The following is an 18,629-nucleotide window of genomic DNA, read 5'->3' on the forward strand; positions in this document are numbered from 1 at the left end:
CCCAATCTTCATTCCCGTGGTTTTATTATTTTTATCAATATATGTTGCACTGAATAAGTCTCTTATTAGTTAAGTGTCTGATAGATGACTTGTTTTCAATTCCTTACTGACCGAGAATCTGCAAAAATCCTGTTGTGCAAGACTGAAGGCCTGTTGTCCAAACTGAAGGCCTGTTGTCAAGGATACGATAAACATTCTTACGTGAACCTCTGTACCTTTGATTTGAACTAATCCATACAGTTCATGAAGCTTGTAAACTCATGCAAGATTAAAGCTCGATTGGCCTTGACCTTTCCTTTGACCATGACCTCATTTTTCTTAAATTTATGTTTTGCTCAGTTTCAAAGAACATATTCAAGATATTTTTTATCAATCCTTAAAATATGCTGATACAAACTGATGAGCTGATAGCTGCATCATATTTATTGACCTTTTTTCATCATTTATTAAGCATGTCAAATGGAATCTTCGAACATCATGTTAAGGCCATGCAAAATTAATTCCTTGGTTCTCAGGCCTTTTTTCAAGAAATATGATGAGGGAGGGAGGCATTTTATTTTACTTTTTATTGCCCCCAAAACATGATGAGGCAGCTTTTTACATTGCACAAAACCTCAAAAAATGATGAGGGAGGTGATTTGTTGTTTTTATTTTATTGATTTAGCAATAAAAAGGGTCAATGAGGTGCCCTTGGAAGAGATGAGGGAGGGCCTGAGAACCAAGAAATTAATTTTTTTTGGCCTAAACAGATTAGATAAGAAAGCGGCTTCAATATCGCATTAGACTGATCAAATGGGGGATGAACTGTGGTGGATTTTACATTTAGGAGACACAACATTCTTTTACAATTACTTTCAGTGTGGTTCATCAGCATGTGTTGCAATCAAAATATTGTTGTCAACTGAAGAAACCGATGATTTGAGGGTGAAACCAATAATTTGACTGATCAGTCATTTCAAATCAATTCCCTCTATAAAGCTAACTTCCTCATCAATTGCTAGTAAAATCAGGCAGAGTAGAATACAACAGCAGATCCCACAATAGGACCCCATTAACTCAATGAACTCTTGGGAAGACCTTTATCACTTTTAACATTACAATTTAAAAGTCAACCATAGATGGAAAATCAAACTCAACACTAGTCCAAATTAATATTGTATTTGTAATTCATGAAAATATATACACATAAGAGTATATCAAAAAAATTGAACAGGAAATGTACTGGAATATATCTAATTTGTTTTTCGAGTTCTTTACTCCATATTTTTAGTTCTTTTTTGGCAATGCAACATGCAAGTGGACCACCACTACGTAACACAGACGAAATTAATATCCATCACCATAGGAAAGGCTGACAACTCTTCCTTTTTCCAAGAGTCATAAGAATGTGGATAAAGGGCTTACCTGGAAATATTAAAATAGTTCAATATATATTTACATCAATGTTTACTTCAAAAAAAGATATGCTACATCTTGGACTGGTATCTGAAACAAAATTATTTACTCTCCCAGCTGGAAAGATTTGTCAGTCTTATTTGGGTGGGGGATCAATTTGAAAATATCAAATGTATTACTTTGATTTATCAGCAGCAATAGTAAACAAGATTTTCATTAAAATTAACACACATGTTCAATAACAAACTGCCTGGAATTATTGCCAAAAAATGTGACCTCTAGGTACCACTCTCTCCTTCCCTAAAAAAAAAGAACGTTTGGTACTGGCCCCTCTTCTCTGTTTGATCCTCTCAATACTTGCATTGTACGTTGACATTAAAGGATTAACTTTTTCAAAGCACTTAGAGAATAGAACATCTTATTAAAATTTTAACATAAATAAATTATCTCAAGATTCTTCATTTGATGCGTTATACCGATCCTAAGATAGGGGTACAGAGGGCTTCTCTGCTACTTCTTTGATGTTCTTAATCAGAATATACATATATAAATACTAAGATTTCTTTATTGTGGCTTCAGATTTCCCCTTTGAATGCCACCACATAATATCATACACTGTGTTACTCAATCTTATTATAACCTTGAAATGCTAACTCCTCTTCTGCCAGCTGGAATTGCCTATCTACAAAAATAAAAACAGTATTTCATTACAATGCACAAAAGTAAACCTTTATCACAATTAAATACTTACTTCAGCATTTCCAAGGAATTTTGACCCAAAAGTCATACCTTTTCTTTTTAAACTTCTTTAAACTTTTAATATAAAAACCCCTTTCCCAAAATTAACTATCTGTACTTTCAAATGTACTGTGTAACAGGAATTTTTTAGAGGACCATCTAATTATGACATTATTAGCAGTGGTCATTGTTTGTTAAAAATATATGTTGCTAGTAATTAAACAATAAACAGAGAGGAATACCCCCACAATCACTAAAGATTAACTGCACAAATAATAAACAGCCATTTTTATAATAAAATCGCTAACTTTGCACACTGCTAATAATATAATAACCTGTTATACAGAACTCCCAATTCATTTTACCACTGCAATATGTTTTTTCAAGCAACTTTCTCTGTTTTTATGCTTATGTTCCTTTTATTCTTCCATGAGCATCTAGATACATGTACTTCCATTTCCATTTTATAGGTACATACTGTTGGATTCTTTGTTGTAAAAAGCAATTAATGCTTTTAAAAAAAATTGATTTCTTCACAACAGAGTACATTTTTATGAAATATTTGAACACTATTTTTGGTTGTCATACATGATTTTTTTGTATGTTACGTGAGCAGTTGAATTTTCCTCCACAGGTGGTTCAACATGTGAATACACTGTAAATGGTTCAACTTGTTCCCAGCTTTCAACTGATTGGTCTCGACTCAGCGAGATGTGTCTCTAACTCTCTCTCCGATACAGGATGCAAAGAAAAAAGCAATTTATTTAGAAAATGTCCAAGTTCTAATGCTACAAAAAACTTTTTCAGTTAACACATATTTTCTTGCATATAAATAATTTTTGTCTTGTGTTGTGCGAGTCAGTCAGAGGTTAAAGGGGACAAGAGCTTAAACATGTAGGAATTAAATATCAGATGCAAAAAGTCAAGAAACATTTATTACCACGAAACCCCTGTGAGAAACTCTGCTGGCTTTTCTAACTGTCCTGTTAAGGCCTACATGAAGAGAAACATTGACATCAGAAATTTATTTCATTTCAAACTACAAAGGTTCACATAACAAACATTTTACATGATAATTACATGTATATAGGGTAAATAATATGGTACAAAATGAACTTAAAATATATCTCTATCCTGTCAAATAAAATACATGCATATAAATTCTTACTATTAATTGACTAAATTAAACTTCACTTATCTTACAATGAGCACTGAACTTAGGAGGAAAATGCTGTGAAGTTATGCAGTCAATTTTTTTTCTTCAGGTTATACTTATTACAAATCAGTGGGAAAATATCTACATCTGATTTTTCACTTATCTTTGAAATTTGAGATGAAGCTATTGGGAGCAAACTTTATCCAGATTTTACCATTCTGTCTGGAACAAAAAAAGTCCCAAAAACTTTCATAAAACTTGCATCACAGACAAACATTTTATATCACATAACATACGTTATATTTATTTTTATTCCACAATTTTGAATCAAAAATTATCTTTTGGAAAATTATTTAATGGTATTACAGATTTTAAGACATATAAGTTATTGAGGTTAATTATATCTGAACACCTATTTACTTTCTTTTTTGTGATTTTTTTCTTAAAAGTATTAAGATTTTTAACCAACAGAAAATTTTAATTTTCTTTTCAAGACATTAGATAAAATTGGAATGTCTCTTACCTATATCATAATTGAAACCTTAAAATCAATGCTGTATTGCATGTATAATCAGAAATATTGTACTTTCACTTTCACTTTGGTTACCTTTAATATATACCAAGCTAGTGTTCCCTGCCACAGAGCATAAGAGCCTCTAGGCTAGTGGCTCATACTGAAATATAAAACATATCATATACATTCTAACATTTTCAAGTAAATCAGTATTTACAAGAACAGTATAGTTTCAGTCATGTTTCTTTTCATGATTTCAACATAAAAATATTCTGATACTGTCAAGATGATCACACATCATAATTAACAATCTGTAAATTTCAAGCACTACAAAATAAGTTTTTTCTCAGAGTTCTCCTCTCAGGAACCTGTCTTCAGCTTACATTAACACAGCCTCATTGTGTATATTCTCCTTCTCAATGTGCACAAGACTTTTGAATGCCACTACAACCTATCCCCCCGCCCTGACATACAGTTAGCTATCACAGTCTCTCCTGTATAAAGGGGTGTGTCAGCGCCTGGTTGATGGAGATCCGTTTACTGGGGTCCAACATGAGGGTGGTCTCCAGAAGGTCCTTCAGCTGCTTGACTTTCTTCATCTGGTCCTCGGGGAGGCGCTGGTATCCGATCAGCTCGGCCAGGAGATCTTTACTGGCGCTGATAGTACTGAGGACAGACACCTTCTCCTACAAAACAAATGGTCTCTGATCTTACCTGTCCCTGCCATACCCAATGTCACCATAGTCCATAAAAAGTTATCTAATTACAGACTTAAATAAGCATCCCTTTTTCGTGCAAGACATTTCAAATCAGAAGTACTGTGCCCACTGAGCTACAATATAATCTTACACCTCTACCTCCTTTCCCATGTGTCGTTTTTTGTTTTTTTTTTGTTTTGCTTTTTGTATTTTTTTTTGCATTTTCCAAACTAAAAATAATTTTCTGATCATAACCTAAAATTTATACATTAGCCAGTGGTTTAGGAGGAATCGTGGATGAGATGGGTACTCCTAATATTCCAGAAAAAATGACAGTATTCATGGCCCAACCCCAATATCTTAAATTTTTCAGGTATTTTTTACTTTAAAGATTTTTTTTTATTACATTTGATGTTCCTAGCCTGTTAAATATCAAAATTGTTAAAAATTGCCTGGAAAAAGTAAGATATTTTGGACTTAATGCTCCACAAAATATATATGTTGATCAAAATCTAACAATGCCAATATGTAATAAAGATTTGTAAAAAAAATTTATTAAAATGCATTCAGGAGTTCCAGAAAAGAGAATGTTGGTTACCCTCAAATGTTACAGATAGAGGGATGCACAAAAGAACACTCCCATCAAAATATACTCCACACTTTTCAAGCAAAGGTATAATTTTATTTCTAAGCATTAATAATAAATGTACAAAATATTGATCTTTAATTCTAGATAGCAAATGAAAGTATATGTACTGAATATCTGAATGAAACTTCTACATTGTGTACTCATTTTTGTTTTCAAGATCAATTTAAAATCACATCGACCTATGAATGTTAACAACTATTACTTGAAAAAGGAAGTCAAGAAAATCTTTGTAAGAGGACAGCTTACCCTGTGTGTGACCTTATCCACCTCGTGATACAGGAAGTTGTAGTTGCCGTCAAAATGTTGATCCCTAAACATACCCTTTCTGATGATTTTATTGGGGAACTTGCCCTTCAGGTCCATCATAAACTTGAGCATTTCATTGTTAGACTGTCCTGGAAATAAGATCTTGCCCGTGTACAGCTCAAATATAGTGGTTCCCACTGACCACAAGTCCACACTATGGTCGTACCCCATTCCAATAACTGTAAACCACAAAAGAATAGTTCAGACATTTCTGTTTAGAAAAAAAATCTTTCATTTTGAAAATCTGAGTATGGTTTTTGATCTTGCTCATGTACAATAATTTCTAAATAAAATTTGTATAATATATTGGGCTTACTGATCTCTGGAGCTCTGTAGAATCGACTGACAAGGTAGGGTGTGATGTCATTTTCTGATACGTGGGAAGCCGAGCCAAAGTCACACAACTTAAGCTGTAATTTATTCTCATTTACCTGTGGGTGAAAATGCAGTAAAATAACAGGATATAAATGATATCAAAATGCATACTGATATTTTTTTTAATTAAAAAAATGTATTTGAAGAATACTTATGCAGGAACAAAATTATTTCTGTGCAGAGTACACCTAAAATAACGCAGGCCTATAAATGAAAGATTCCAGAGATCCTTGATTAAAAGTAAAATAGATAAAGATATAAATAACAATGACTGACCGATACTGACCAGAATACTGTAAATGTATTATATTTGACCTGTATAATATTTGGCAGAAATTCTTTTTTCAACAACCTAGCGAGAGAATTCATTTAGCACTATCTGAATGCGCTAGAAATAACTAATGATGTACAAGACATTTAGCAATGCACTTGATTTAGTGGAATCTCTTTTACACCAAAATCACAAATTAGAATACACTGCTAAATGAAATACATTTACAGTATATCAGCATCAGATAATGTACAAAGATATCAACAATGACTGATACTGAACCAGAATATTGTCAGGCTTGATATCAGCATGCAGGATACTGTTCCTTTTCAGATGCTTCAGAGCCAGAAACAGCTGTTGGCAGTAAGATCTGACGGCCTTTACATGGAGACCTATGTCCTTCCCATACTTCTTCAATACTTCCCGCAAATTCATGCTGAAAAAATATAACTTCACCATTTAGAAATATAACTTCACCATTTAGAAAATTTAGCGTATAACACAATTCTATTCATACCACATGAAATTAGGCAATTATGTCATTTCGATAAACATAAAGAGTTAAAAATCACAATACATGTATTGCGCCATATTCTCAACATACAGATATAACAGCACAACATATTTAGAATAGATAAACTAAATCTTACCTAAGTGATTCAAACACCAAGCAAAGATGATTTTTATGGAAGAAATGTCGATATAGGCGAAGGCAGTGAAATTTATCATCAGGGTCAGCATCATTGAGCTTTCTGAGGAATTCCAGTTCCTTCAAACCAGTCTTGTGCCTTTAAACAATACAAATGAGATACATGTACAGTGTATTACAAACAGCTTTAAATTCATTTTGAAGTTTAAAAATATTGTTAAAAACTTTTAAAAATTCTAATGAATGATCTTTCACATAAAATAAACTACACAGGAATCTGTACAGATAGAAACTTTTTTTTTCCATTCAGGCTATTTCATTCTTAAAGGTTTGTGATTCCAACATACAAGAGGCCCACGGGCCTTATAGATCACCTGAGTATCATGTAACAACTTTCCAGCAATTAAACTTGGTTCGTGTTTAATCCAACAGCCATAAAATGAATTTCCACTTTATAATCAAGAGTTGTGCACCCTACCCCACAGGAACCACTGACCCTGCAGCCACATATTTAGAAATTTTGGAAATTTTATCATAAATAATTTTATTTCATCATAAATGGTTGAAGAAGATTTCAAAATATTAATTTATTTTCAGACAAAGTACCCCCTCCCCCTACCTCTGACTCAGGAGCCCTGAATTTAACCATTTTGAAAGAGGCACCTTTCTTCATTATAAATATGTAATTTGATCAATGGCATATTAACCAGGAGCAAAGGCAAAGATTTTCAAAGAATTCATGCATTTCCCTATATAATCAATAGAGCCCCACCCAAACACCAGAATCCCTGACCCTGGGGCCCTGAAATTCAAAAATTGGGAAGAGGCAGCCTTATTCAACATAACTATGTACTTGATTAGTTTATTTAATGCCCAGGAGCAGAGAAGAAGATTTTTAAAGAATTGGTGTATTTTCACTGTATAATCAATAGAGTCCTACCCTACCACCAGAACCCCTGATCCAGAGGCCCTGAAATTCACAAATTGGGAAGAGGCAGCCTTATTCAATATAACTGTACTTGGTTAGTTTATTTAATGCCCAGGAGCAGAGAAGAAGATTTTTGAAGAATTAATGTATTTTCACTATATAATCAATAGAGCCCCACCCAAACACCAGAACTCATGACCCATGGGCCATGACATTCACAATTTTGGAAGAGACATTCTTGCTCATCATAACTTTGTACTTGGTTAGTTAATACCCAGGAGAAGAGAAGAAGATTTTCAAAGATTTTATGCAATGTCACTATATAATCAATAGAGCCCCGCCCTATCACTAGAATCCCTGACCCAGGGGCCATGAATTTCACAATTTTGGTAGAGGCAGCCTTATTAAACACAACTATGTATTTGGTTAGTTTATTTAATGCCCAGGAGCAGATAAGAAGATTTTCAAAGAATTTATGCATTTTCACTATATAATCTATTTAGGCCCCACCCTAGCACTAGAACCCCTGACCCGGGGGTCATGAATTTTACAACTTGGGTAGAGGACTTAATGCTGATTACAATCATGCCAACAGTTTGACTGCTTGATGTCCAGGAGTAAAGTAGAAGATTTTTAAAGATTGCATTAATTTTAGTGCTTTTGGCCCCACCCCTCAGGCTCCAGGGGGGCAGGGACCATGAAATTCAAAATTTTTGTTCCCCTTCACCCATAGATGCTTTCTGCCAAATTTGGCTGAAATTGGTTGAGCAGTTGCAGAGAAGAAGCTGAAAATGTTCAAATGTTAACACACGTTGGACGACGACAGACGAAAACAGATAGCAATAGGTCACCTGAGTTTACTCAGGTGACCTAAAAATCAGGAAAATCAATAACACATGAAAAGGGCATTGGTTAACAATATACGGGAGATTAAATTAAGACTGGATTTTTTTTCAACTTACATGATTTCATTGTTCCTGATGATTTTGATGGCAGTCTCCATGTTTCCCCGCGCCTCATCCCTGGCACGGACGACATTACTGAACACTCCTTGTCCAGTGTACCCATACACCGAGTACCTTTTGTCCAACATCTCACCAATTCTCACTCCTGCAATAAAGTACTTAAATTGGTCAGGGTTTGATCATATGAGAAGTGAAAACTTTAAACGGGCAGCATTTGATCATGTGAAGTGAAACATAAACAGGTTGGCATTTAATCCTATGAAATAAAAGTTTTCAGGCTTTTCTTATTAAAGATGTTTATGATTGCTGCATTTATTCTTTCCTTTAAACAAACTTTTTAAATAAGTATTATAATTGACTTACTGTAGTAACCCTCTGCATCATCCCAGTTGTCAATCAATGTGGGATTCTCAACTACAGGACCAGTGAATTTTGCCACTGTACTTGGACTTCCCAACTGGAAATGATATACAAAAAAGAATTGTTTTACTATACAAGTATTATTTGAAATTATCAACAGTTTTACATGTAAAATCTCATTCATAATCCACACCCAATCCATTGAGGCTTATCATTCTTAGATGACATTAGGTTTAATACTGATGTATTACATGTTTCACATTTACTTACAGCATAAGCATCACTGAACATGTCTTGGGTATCTGCAAACATGTCAGTCTTTGACCTTTTCTTTTCACCATCTTTTACTGGTGGCTCCACTGAAATAAAAAAAAAACAAATATGTTTACTTGAGGTAAATTTTGTGGTAAACTTTAATGATGGTTTTAGCAATATCTCCAAACATAAACTTACTCTCCAGTTTGTCATCTTTGCTTCCTTGGTCTGCCTTAGCTGTGTTCTCCTCTGATTGAGGTTTTACTTTGTCAGATTTCCTATCACTGTTCTTGTAAGGACTGGCAGACTTTCTTTTGGATATTTGTGAATCAGAACTACTTGACCCCTTTCTACCTCTGTAAGAATAAGGACTCCTTGATTTTTGACTTCCCTGGTGAGAATCTGGACTCCTCACCTTCCTCCTGCTTCTCTGAGAGTCTTGATTCCTAGACCCTTTCTTATATTTATAGGCCTCTTCCTCATAATCGGAGCTGGAGCTTGAACTGCTGTCAGAACTGGAACTTCTGGAAGAAGAGCGATACCTTGATCTGGAGCGTGAATCTGATCTTGACCTTGACTTGGAGAATGACCTTGACCTGGATGGAGATGGGGAGGGTGACTGGGGGCCAGAAGGTAATGGTTCCGGTGACGGTGGCTTAGGTGAGGGGGCAGATGCCATGCTGTCTTCTTCGGTCTTCAAACGCTAAAAAGGAAGGTTAAATTATGCATGACATTTACTTAAATGGAAAAAAATGCATATCTTCTGTAACCGTCAGAAAATGTCTCTGTGAAATTAAGGCAGTATAGAAGAACAGACCTGTAAAAGGGCTTCTCTTTGCTTTCTCCTCTTTTCTATCAAAGCATCTTCATCATCATCATCATCATCTGGTATGTCAATGTTAACCCTGGAATAAGACATCATAAGTTGTTTTTTTTTTTTTTAGAAACAACAGGCCCATGGGCCTGTAATATATATTCTCATCTGAATTATATTGGCTCTGTTAGCCTTCTTAAGATTTTTGTTTATTACAAGGTTAAACTTTGATTTTATTTTCACTCCAATGTGAATTTAACTGACCAGATTTGAATTTTTACTTCATCAGAGATCATTTCAATTCAATATGACTATTTCCCAGGTGTTCTTGAAGAAAAAGATAGAGATACTTGAATATCAAAATGACTAAATGTTACCCAGTTCTTTTACAGAAGAATATTTCAAAATATTTTTCACACTTATTGCCACAGACAGAGCAGACCTTCAATTATGATCTCATTCTTCACAATCTGAGGGGCTTAACTAGAATTTTGATCTCATCCTAGTGTGTAGTGCCCATGATCTGAATTTTTTCTTGAAAAAGACTTACTCCTCATCAGAGTCCTGATGTAGAGCCATGCCCTCAGACAAGCTGCCTTTGAATTTATCCTCCTCCCTCCTTCTGCGATCCCTGGATCTACTCCTCCTGCTTCTTCTTCTGTCCCTTGACCTACTTCTGTCATGTCGCCTGTAAAAAAATACTTTCTATTAGCCAGTAACACAGAGAAAAGAATCAATTTGTAATAAAACAAAAAGTCCCTGAGCACTGATTGCACTGCTTCTAAGAATAAGACGTACCCTCTGTCAGTTGACCTGAGCCTTGGAGATCTTCTGTCTCTATCTCTTCTATCATCGCGTAATCTTCTGTCATCATCATCTCGTCTTCCCCTCTCCTCATCTCTTCTGTCATCATCATCTCGTCTTCCCCTTTCCTCATCCTCGCGTCTTCTCCTCTCTTCCTCAATACGCCGTTCCTCCCTAAACTTCTCTCTAGAACTCATCCCTTCTTTTACTCTGTCATCTCTGGATCTCTCAGAGCTGAAAATTGGACAAGACATGAAAACATCATAAATTTTACACATCTATAAATATAAGAAAGTTTTAAAACTAAAAAAATAAAATTTACCCTCTCTGAACTGGAGATCTGCTCCTTCTCTCCCTGCCGATATCCCTGCTTCTCTCCCTACTGAGGGAAGCTCTTCTATCTCTTGATCTTTGTTCCCTCTCTCTGGAAATGTGCTCCCTGTCCCTAGCCCTGTGCTCTGTATATTCTCTTTCTCTAGAAGGCTGATCTCTGTCTCTCGGCTCCCTTTCTCTGGATCTTCGTTGTCTTTCACTGCTCCGTTCTTTCCTCCTTCGTTCATCCCTTCTGGCTGCTTCTTCAGACTCGGATGTTCTTCTTCTGTCTTTTTCTCTACGATCAGACTCCCTCCGACTCTTCTCTGACTTTCTGTTTTCTTTGGACAGACTGCTTTGAGGCCTCAAAGGGGGCATTTTACGAGTTGCCTCGGTCACTGACACAATCTCACAGTCTGAGTCCCCGCTCTCCTCCTGGACCTTTTGCTTCTCTCTTTTTTCGGCTTCTTCTTCAGCTTTCTTTTTCTCCTTTATGATATTTTGTAAAATATTCCATTCTTGTTTTTTCTTTTTCTCTTTTTGTGTTTCTTCATAATCGACCTCCCCCTCTTCCTCTGAATCTGACCCTGCATATCCCTGTGCTATTAAATCCATAGGATTTGAGTTAATAATGTTCCCATTGCTTTCTGACTGCAGAACCTCTTTTAAAGCTTCCCTTGCAGCTTCTAGCTTCTCTAAATCAACAGAGTCGTCGATTTTCATCTTTTTAGATGAGCGTCCTTCTTTGTCATGTCGACTTGATTTGCTTTTCTTCTTTTTGTGCTTATGTTTTTTCTTCGCTTCATCTTTCTTTTCACTCTTGGAATGTTTATGCTTGTTTTTACCTTTGTGCTTTTTGTGTTTTTTCTTATCCTTTGTGATTTGGAAGTCTGATTCTATCTCTTCTATTTCAATGTCCTCCTCCACTTCTGGAACATTAGCATCACTCTCCGAGGTCTCATCCTCACTACAATGGATCAATAGATATTGGGTTTATTCTGTCTTCTTAACAGTAAACAGATTAAACATAAATAACAGAATTTTTTATAATTTTCCATAACCGTTATCACAAATGTTTGTCAAAATTAAAAACTGATAAAAGAATTATGTGGTAATGAACTTGTGTACCAAGTCTTATCAAATTGGGTTGAAACTATAGGAGGAGCATGGTTTTTATAATTTACTATCAGTGTTTGAAACTCGCTGTAAAATTAGCTAGACATGCAGGGCTGATTGCCAGTGGAAGTTGTCAGCCCTGCCAAAAATGTGCCAGCCCGAAAAAAGCAATTGCCTTTTAAAAGTTCATTTTAACAGTAATGTGAATGGGGCCAGCTCATTATATATTGGATTACTTGATATCGCGATTATTTAACTTAGCGGAACTCTTTCGCGATGGAGGTAGGAAACGTCTGTTGGATGGGGCAAATGTGCTATTGAACACTATGCAAGGATCGACCATTGTAGAATTTATAAGGTCAGATAAGTAAAAAATCTTGGTGGAATACCTTGGGCCAGCATTTTTTTATTTTTAGGTTTACGAACATCAGAATGAAAAAGTCCCGTAGGAGGAGGAAATAAAAAAAAAAATAAATTATATTTTGGATACATTATCGACTTTTCTACATTAATTTTTGCTTTTTTTTATGCTCTCCTAACAGGCTTCTTGCCACTGGACACATAAGGGTTACAAAGGGGAAAATACAACCTTTAATTGTTTATTTCATCATCTACCAGTTGGGGGCAGTGATATAAATCTTTTGATGTTGGACAAAATACAGATTTTTTTAAAAAATCAATTTTTTAAATCTCTTTTAATATATCTTCATTTTTGTTTTTAATGTGTGTTAGGTAGAAATTATTCTAAAATATTAATATATTATATTTGAGACCTATAAAAGTAATAATTCCTTTCATAAAACAGACAGGGAGTATTCCCAAGGAGTATTGAGGAGTAGGGTGGAATTTTTTTTAATTAAGTGTAAAATAATTTTTCTGGCTGCCATAAACGATACTACATGCCTGTATATATTTGTACATTATTGTTTTTAAATAGTTGAAATATTTTATTTCTTTAGGCTATTGTTTATTTCTTCATCAAATGGACTTAACTTCTCCCATAGTTTTATTCATTACATCTGATGCATTGTGTTTTTCTGAAGAATGATGCTAAGACTGTAAGCTATGACAGAAACCTAAACAATGTCTCTGACAATAGCTACCATGGGCAGTTTTAAACCTCTGGGAGGAAAATAATTTACAATTACAGACAGTTACTTTTGAATACGGATACATAATTATCTCACCACCATGTCACTTTGCAACAAAGTCGTCAGCATTTTATTGTTCTCTGAACGGGTGAAACGTTTTGAATGGCACTCTTATCGATAAATATTTACATTAAACCAAGCTTTAGTGCTGCTATGGACTTGACACAAATCTCCCTTCATCATTTAAAACCGGAAGTACGATTCGTAAATTTGAAATCTGATCCCGACTCAAATTTGACATCGGAAAGAAAAAAATCTGTTTTTCTCAATTTTATTTTTTTTTCTGAAAATTCAAAAACTTGAGCGGCGGGTTTGTAAACCTAAAAATAAAAAAATGCTGGCCTTGCTAAACAATTGCTGAACCAGCCTAATTAATTTTTGAGATGATCTAATCTTAAACTGTTACATTTTTTACGATATTTTAACTAAGTGGGAATTTTCTCATTAAATATTTATTGAAAATCGTCACATTGTACAGATGAAAAATTTTTCTAAACTTTCCTTATTTGACAATTTACTATTTGGAGTTCAATTCTTAGCAATACATTGTACTTTTGGTGTAAAATTGTTCGCATCATTTGATTGTCACTATTGTAAACAATGCCATGTGCCCAAGTGATTCAAGAGATTTAGAGCTTTCTCGACTCACCCGCAAAAGAGCAGTAGTAAATTAGAAATCTGCGAGGTACTCGCGATATTACTGCTTGTAACTCTTTGAAGCCAGTAATATTAGTTGATTTGAGAGAGGTTTATCAAATATCTAAATTTTAATTTATAGGAAAATTTTACACATCCAGCCATGCGTCAATACATGCAAATCTGTTCGCCCGTGACAAAATTTGTGCGTCTCGGGTCGTCGGGTTATTTCAAACACTGTTACTATAAAAAAATTAATTTTTAGTAACTTTGGCAAAACCCCAATGGAGAATTACATATCTTATCAGGGATACAGTAGACAGCAATCATATGATGCTGTGATCCAACATTCTGGATCACCAAATTGATTTTTTTTTTTCATGTGTACCAAAAACAATATTTGATTTCTTTGATAATGAAACAATTTTATGCTTTGGTTCAGTCTAATTGATCACAAAAGTTTAAATTACATACAAATCTGTCATAATAGAAATTTTAACAGCATAATAAATTTCTCAAAAATGCAGCTCATGTTGCTTTAAGGTATTTATAGTCTTATAAATCCTTCATCTCTCATCAGTCAATTAGTTAATCTGAAATATCTGAAACAAACTCTTATAAGTCAAGTGACATAAATCTTGCATCAATCAGTGTGGGGAGTAGCTTTAAGCCATCAACCAACAAGAATTGATGAATTTTAATGTAAATTGATTAATTTTCTTAATTTCCCCAAAACAATGTTATAATCTTTCAAAATATAATGGCTATGACTACTGTACCAAAAAGTGTAATCTGAGATTCTCTGATTCTAACCCCAATTTTTTTATATTGTGACATGTGAAGGGGAGACATATGTAACAATATAAAATAAACAAGCAGGAGTTAGACGCAGAATCTCGGAAATACACAAAGTGATCATGGTGATGATCTACTAAAAGATAACAGCTCTGACACAGCTGATTATTTTAAGGACGTTCGATCCTGAGATTTTGAGCGTATTTTGGTCAGGTCCTTTATCTATAAGATTCTGCATCATTTTTAATTTCTAACATTAAATCTGAATTCTACGATGCAAATTTAACTATATTTAATGAGAAAACCACGATTAAATTCCATTCAAGTAGAATTACACTAGGGACTATATTTTGTGGCGGAAGGTTTTTTTTAGACGAAAATGATCAGTTTTTCCATTTTGAACTATAACAGTACTGTTAATTTTGGATTCTTATTTTACCATCCAGGTTGCACACAAAGATGTTGTTTGCAGTGAAATGTATTAGGCTTAAAAAAAAAAAAGTTTGTTTCCTGTAACATTCCCAAAAAATCAAGGGTCGGTAGGTCGGAAATTCTTTTTTTTTTTTTTTTTTTTGCTTATGAATGGTCAAACATCCCCGGACCTAAAATACCAGGTGTTATATTTACAGTGGACACCCAGTATGGCATCCAAAATGGCTGCCAAGCGGCAGAAAACAAACTTCAGAAAGTTGTAGGGGGAAAATGTTGTTACAATAATGATTGCTCTGTATATTTAAGGTAAATATACACTAAGTTGACATATTTTATGTCTCAAATTAAGCTAAAAGCTATTTTTTTTAATTTAATAAATGGAATCAGTTGATTGATCAAACGAAGTTTTGCCATTTGTCAGAAAATAAATCCACCAGGGGATAATTTGAATGGGTCGGTCGGGTTACAGGAAACAAACATATTTTTTTTTAGGCCTTATACTGGTTCTGAAATATCTATTAAATTATTTCTTATATAAATGGAATCAGTTGATTGATCAAACGAAGTTTTGCCATTTGTCAGAAAATAAATCCACCAGGGGATAATTTGAATGGGTCGGTCGGGTTACAGGAAACAAACATATTTTTTTTTAGGCCTTATACTGGTTCTGAAATATCTATTAAATTATTTCTTATGAATTCTATTTACAAAGTGTGACAAATATAGTACCCTGGTAAATATATTCTGAAAATCCAGGAAAAAATTGAGCCAATTTTAACGTAAAATTGACACTTTCTTAGTAATATCTAAAAATTTACAACATATACCCCCACTTTTGATGTCCTTTTCTACATATTCAAGATAAATTTAACCTATTCGCTTAAAATCAGAAAAAGTTTAAGACTTTAAAATAATTTTCTTGCTTATTGAATTTCCATTGCCAGAAAAATCACTTTTCATTAGTGCAGAAAGGTCAAATAATTGATTATGCAAAGCAATTTAAAAACTTTTTCTTAGTCACAATTTTTAAGTGTCTTTTTTTAAACAAACTTAGAGTTCATTTTATTTCATGCTGTAATCGTAGCAATGCCCAATGATTTTTTAAGAGTCAAAAAATTGTCAGTTTTTTATGTCCATTGTGTAAAGTATGACCCACTGATTCCATATCAGAAATCATTTCTTAAATCGGGTGAAAACTGAGCTTTTTATGAATGTTTAAAAAATGCAGAATTCTTACAGAGTTATCCATCTTTCCAAGGAAAATGATTAGAAAGTGTACATCAGCAGATTCAAAGCAGATAATACAAGAATATTATATCAAAACAATTTTAGAATATAACCGATGTACCAGTTTGTTAATTTTATCTGAAATTTCATAATTTTCTCGAGCCACTGTTGAGACACAGAAGAAAATATGACACAGAATGTGAAATGCAAGAGTTGTCTTCCTTTGTTTTATTTATTTATACAGAATAGCTTATGTCTCATTGTTCGTATGCTGTGTTGTCATTTAAAGAAATAAACTTATCAATAAAAATCAAAGTATGATTATTAATGAAGTTTTCATTTGACTTTCACTGTTTTCTTCACCAAAGTAAGTTCAATTTTGAAATTTATTCTTGTTCACTTTGAGATGAACCCTACTTTCGTTTTCGCGCACGAAATAGCCTTTGAACGGAATGTCATTATTAAATTGCTTCAGCATAGTTCACAAACAAGAATATAACATTGTATCAGTTTGACAATGAAGTAAACAGACCATCAGACGTTCAATTCACGTTGTATACATTTTTTCTACACACGTGTGGGCTGGCTGCTACAATCCGAATTTGCTCCAGTAGACCTTAGAAAATTCGTGTGGCGAACAAGAACGGTTAAATACTTGCCTGTAAGTGATATGCATTTGTAGCTGTATATCAGAAGAAGTTATTTTTGCATGTTTTGACACAGTACTCGTCCGTATATGAAAATTAGAGATTTTTTAATTTTTCAATCTATTTTTAAAACGACTAATCGCGCCATACTTCAAACATTCAGGGTTGGTAATGCTAGGGGGCATCTCAAACTTCATAGAAAGGTCATCAAAACGTTTGAAAACACGAGGGAAAGTAGTGTATTAAGCCGTACTTTTCAAGCTCTTTTTTGATACGGAATCAAAACGAGGCTGAGGAAATTTGGAAAGTTATCTCCCCCTTGCTTGGGCATTGCTAGTAATCGGATAAAAATATTGGAGGGAAAACGTCCAAAATTTAATTTTTAATTAAGACACAAATTTCAGTGCAAAGAGGTCATATTAAATGGACTGTAGCGCCAAAAAGAAGCGTATTGACCCCCATTTTTTGATTTGAATTTTAATTTAGCTATGTATGTAGAAACTAAAAATATACTTGGCAAAAAAAGTTTAAGACTTTAAATATCAGGATCGAACGTCGTTAAATGGGTCTTTTGGCTTTTTTTTTTTACTTCATTTGGGGGAGAATTGATCTTCATATTGGTCAAGTAAAAAATCTAGATATAAGCTGATGATAGTGAAATAGAAAGGACTACAGGCATGATACTAAGACAAATAAAGTATACTCAAATATTTTCGTTTCCTACACCTGTTTTTTTTTTTTAAATCATTGGAATATTGTACCACACTTGAACAATGAATTAAGTTACTACAAAGTTGAAAAATCGACAGAGATACTCATGTACACAGATTTTTCAAATATATAGAGAAAATTCAATACCTTAACTTCCCATTTTGATAGTCAGTCGCCATTTTCTTTTTCGTTTGCAAGTCGTGGTAGATAGTGCTAATTACATCAAAAGAGAGGTTTGTTCAAAAATTTATAGTAGAAATTAATATATTTTACAAATTATCCAGCTATTACTTTAACAACAAATTAATCAATAAAAAATATTAATTTTTTTTAATATACATATTATGGATTAATAGTGAAGAATTCTAAAATCAAGATATAAATAAATATATTTATTTGATTTGATAACCCCAACTGCTGCATCTACATGTACAGTAACTTGTATATATTATATCAGATATCTACATGCGTGTGTGTTTATGTTTATATATGTTTACTAACCTTTCTTTCAGAACTTTCTATCTTGTCATTGTAAAAAAAACCTTTATGCCTTCTGGGTCCAAAATTGGGAAATAAAATTATCTTATCTTACATTAAAGTTTCTTTTTGAAATGTTATAAGTATGTACTTTTTAAATATATTTATTTATCATTAGAGAAAACAATTTGTAGTCCAAAATACTATTTATATCTATTATTTCATTTCTTTTTGCTCTTTTCTCTCTC

General features: G+C 33.7%; 1 protein-coding gene across 9 annotated transcripts; it reads right to left on the reverse strand.

Moving 5' to 3' along the window:
* Positions 1–1,142: 1,142 nt before the first annotated feature.
* Positions 1,143–18,125, reverse strand: LOC134280001 (serine/threonine-protein kinase PRP4 homolog). Of its 9 annotated transcripts, none has more exons than XR_009994815.1 (16): positions 18,052–18,125; positions 11,200–12,156; positions 10,872–11,111; positions 10,624–10,761; positions 10,077–10,164; positions 9,458–9,962; positions 9,275–9,363; positions 9,008–9,101; positions 8,642–8,789; positions 6,753–6,890; positions 6,385–6,538; positions 5,773–5,887; positions 5,397–5,635; positions 4,187–4,489; positions 3,897–3,963; positions 1,143–3,126 (listed from the first exon to the last, which is right to left on the reverse strand). XR_009994815.1 is itself a non-coding variant. In XM_062762402.1 (15 exons), exons 1-15 carry the CDS (start codon positions 18,081–18,083, stop codon positions 4,286–4,288), a joined length of 3,105 nt encoding a protein of 1,034 aa, XP_062618386.1. In that variant the 5' UTR covers positions 18,084–18,125; the 3' UTR covers positions 1,143–4,285. The 9 variants fall into 9 exon arrangements, 2 of the variants coding, with proteins under 2 accessions (XP_062618386.1, XP_062618384.1); XR_009994814.1 differs by having other exon boundaries at positions 1,143–3,511; XR_009994810.1 differs by having other exon boundaries at positions 1,143–3,963.
* Between the last annotated feature and the right edge of the window lie 504 nt (positions 18,126–18,629).

This window comes from Saccostrea cucullata, unplaced genomic scaffold (assembly GCF_032062105.1).
Source record: "Saccostrea cucullata isolate Sc308-1 unplaced genomic scaffold, CSIRO_AGI_Scuc_v1 ctg152, whole genome shotgun sequence".
NCBI classification, from domain to species: domain Eukaryota; kingdom Metazoa; phylum Mollusca; class Bivalvia; order Ostreida; family Ostreidae; genus Saccostrea; species Saccostrea cuccullata.

Bases quoted from the DNA above. Each gene is read 5' to 3' on its own strand.
- LOC134280001 (XM_062762400.1), bottom strand. From the start codon at position 18,083: ATGGCGACTGACTATCAAAATGGGAAGTTAAG. The intron at 9,364-9,457 runs GTAAGTTTATGT...TTTTTATTTCAG, and splicing joins CAAAGATGACAAACTGGAGA to TGGAGCCACCAGTAAAAGAT. The intron at 5,636-5,772 runs GTAAGCCCAATA...TGTGGTTTACAG, and splicing joins CTACAGAGCTCCAGAGATCA to TTATTGGAATGGGGTACGAC.